Source organism: Pelmatolapia mariae, linkage group LG10_11 (assembly GCF_036321145.2).
Source record: "Pelmatolapia mariae isolate MD_Pm_ZW linkage group LG10_11, Pm_UMD_F_2, whole genome shotgun sequence".
NCBI lineage: Eukaryota > Metazoa > Chordata > Actinopteri > Cichliformes > Cichlidae > Pelmatolapia > Pelmatolapia mariae.
In genome coordinates, this window is record NC_086236.1 from 64,463,310 (window position 1) to 64,465,582 (window position 2,273).

At 44.9% G+C, this 2,273-nt stretch overlaps 1 protein-coding gene across 1 annotated transcript; it reads left to right on the forward strand.

Moving 5' to 3' along the window:
• Positions 1-691: 691 nt before the first annotated feature.
• LOC134635503 (free fatty acid receptor 2) lies at positions 692-1,782 on the forward strand. The gene has a single exon (XM_063484882.1). The coding sequence runs from the start codon at positions 692-694 to the stop codon at positions 1,718-1,720; it is 1,029 nt and encodes a 342-aa protein (XP_063340952.1). The 3' UTR covers positions 1,721-1,782.
• Positions 1,783-2,273: the final 491 nt, after the last annotated feature.

Consider the following 2,273-nt stretch of genomic DNA (forward strand, 5'->3'; position numbering starts at 1 on the left):
TAAAGCTTTGAGACACTAATTTCCCTCGTGTAGTTAACTCATTAAGTTTATGAGGGTTATCATTTTCACAACATGTCCAGTATTTGTGTATACAGTAAGAACAAGGGCTGGGACTTAATGATAAAAGCACTGCTGCACTGTATTTACAACAAGGAACAAGCAATAACACAGTATTATGGTTTGTATACAAACTCTTGTGCCGGGTTAAAACACTGTCTTCTCATTAAGAGATAATACACAACCACAATAAACTCTGAAGTAGTGATGTGGAAGAAAATTAAGAAAGAATATAGAAAAAAACAGAATTACAGCATACTTTGGGATGCCTCCTACCTTTTGTTGTAGGAAAAGCATTTATTGTATGAACAGCACGTTTTCAAATGAAGTGTCAATTTTATACTCATAGTTTAAAATAGTTTGCTGTGCTGTGTGGTAATCTCTTTTCATTCTCTCTTATCAGCAGAGCTCAAAGCCCTGGAGGAAACGATGAGCTGTGGTTTATTGGTGGGGACAGAAAAACCGCTCTGTCTCGTTGGGTTTGTTCCAGGACACTGAGCCAATAAGAAGCCTTCGTCTTCCGTGGTCGGTGCTGCCCGACAGATAAAACCTACTTGTTCTGCAGTCTATTCATCCCCGGGGTCAGGCATATAATGTGACACATCTCAATTCTTGACCGAGTTGAAAGATTCACATGGAGCCCACCACGCAGCGGTGCCACACAGCACTTTGTCTCTCTGTCTACGTCATTACCTTTGTGCTGGGCTTCCCGGCCAATGTATTGGCTTTCTACACTTTTTGTAAGAAAGTAAGGCAGAAACCCACCCCGATTGACATCCTGCTCCTTAACCTGACCATTTCCGACCTCCTCTTCCTCCTCTTCCTGCCCTTCAAGATGCAGGAAGCAATGAACGACATGATGTGGGACATGCCCTACGCCCTCTGTCCGCTGTCTGGCTTTATCTTCTACATGACCATCTACAACAGCACCTTTTTCCTCACTGCTGTCAGTGTAGAGCGCTACTTGGGTGTGGCTTTCCCCATTCGGCACACTCTGAAGCGGCGACCTGTGTATGCTGTAGCTGCCAGCATTTTCTTCTGGATTTTCTCCACCGCCCAACTTAGTATCGTGTTTATCGTGCCCTTTATTGGCCACAAGAAGTCTGCAGTCCCCCCTGAAAGCCTCAATGCCTCAGCTCACCCTAGCAGCGATAGCAGAAAACTATGCTATGAGAACTTCACCGAGTCTCAGCTGAACGTCCTTCTGCCTGTGCGCCTGGAGCTTTGTGTGGTGCTTTTCTGCATCCCTTTCCTGATTTCTAGTTTTTGCTACATCAACTTCATCAGAATTCTCTCAAAGCTGCAACACATTGACCGGCGCCGGCGCATCCGAGCCATGGGCATGGCTTTGGGAACCCTGGTGGTGTTTGCTCTATGTTTTGGACCCTACAACGTCTCACACATCATTGGTTTTATAAACTGGAAAAGTCCGGCATGGAGAGACAAGGCCCTGCTGTGCAGCACCTTCAATGCCTGTCTAGACCCTCTTATTTTCTACTTTTCTTCCTCTGCTGTGAGAGGGACTGTGGGTAGTGTGATGGAAGGGGTTAAAAGCCGTCTCCAGGGGTGCATGTCTTGTCACCTGCTCCAGGCCTTGTGCGGGGGAATTACCAAGACTGCACAAGATAAGGAACACACGCAAGAGGAGATCAATGCTATCTGAGCTGACAGAAAGGGACCTGTAAGCGGCTGCCTTTACTGTTGTCTTATTTCTTTATCCCTGGGAGCAGAAAATTAATGCCATGTTAATGTTTACACATGTGAGAAAATGACTTGGCTTTATACAGTGCAGTGTATTTTTGTTTGATGAGATTCCTTTTTGGAAATGAGACAAGACAGGTAACCTTCAGTCTTCCTAAGCACGCCATGCCAATTTTTTATGCAGTGCATCGGGTAAAACCTCAGAGACAGCCTACTTTGAACTGTCACCAGGATATAAAAACATTTCTCGCACAGTGTAACAGAAGTACAGAGACCCTTAAATGCAGGCAGGTGTTGTGGAGCATCGCAGCAGAGACTGTAACAAAATGAATATCTAAGCAACAGCGCCGTACGTCATCTCTCCGCAATTAGAGATTAAATGTTCCAACCAACATCCTTAGTCGTGAACAGGATATTGTTTGCAACAATACGGTCATTATGTGTCAAGCATTGGTGGTTGAAGAAGAAGTAGCAGAAGAAAGAGAAAATGCATGGCATCTTCATGCAGATACAAG

What these genes read in the sequence shown, in the direction of transcription:
- LOC134635503 (XM_063484882.1), top strand. Translation starts at nt 692, where the DNA reads ATGGAGCCCACCACGCAGCGGTGCCACACAGCACTTTGTCTCTCTGTC.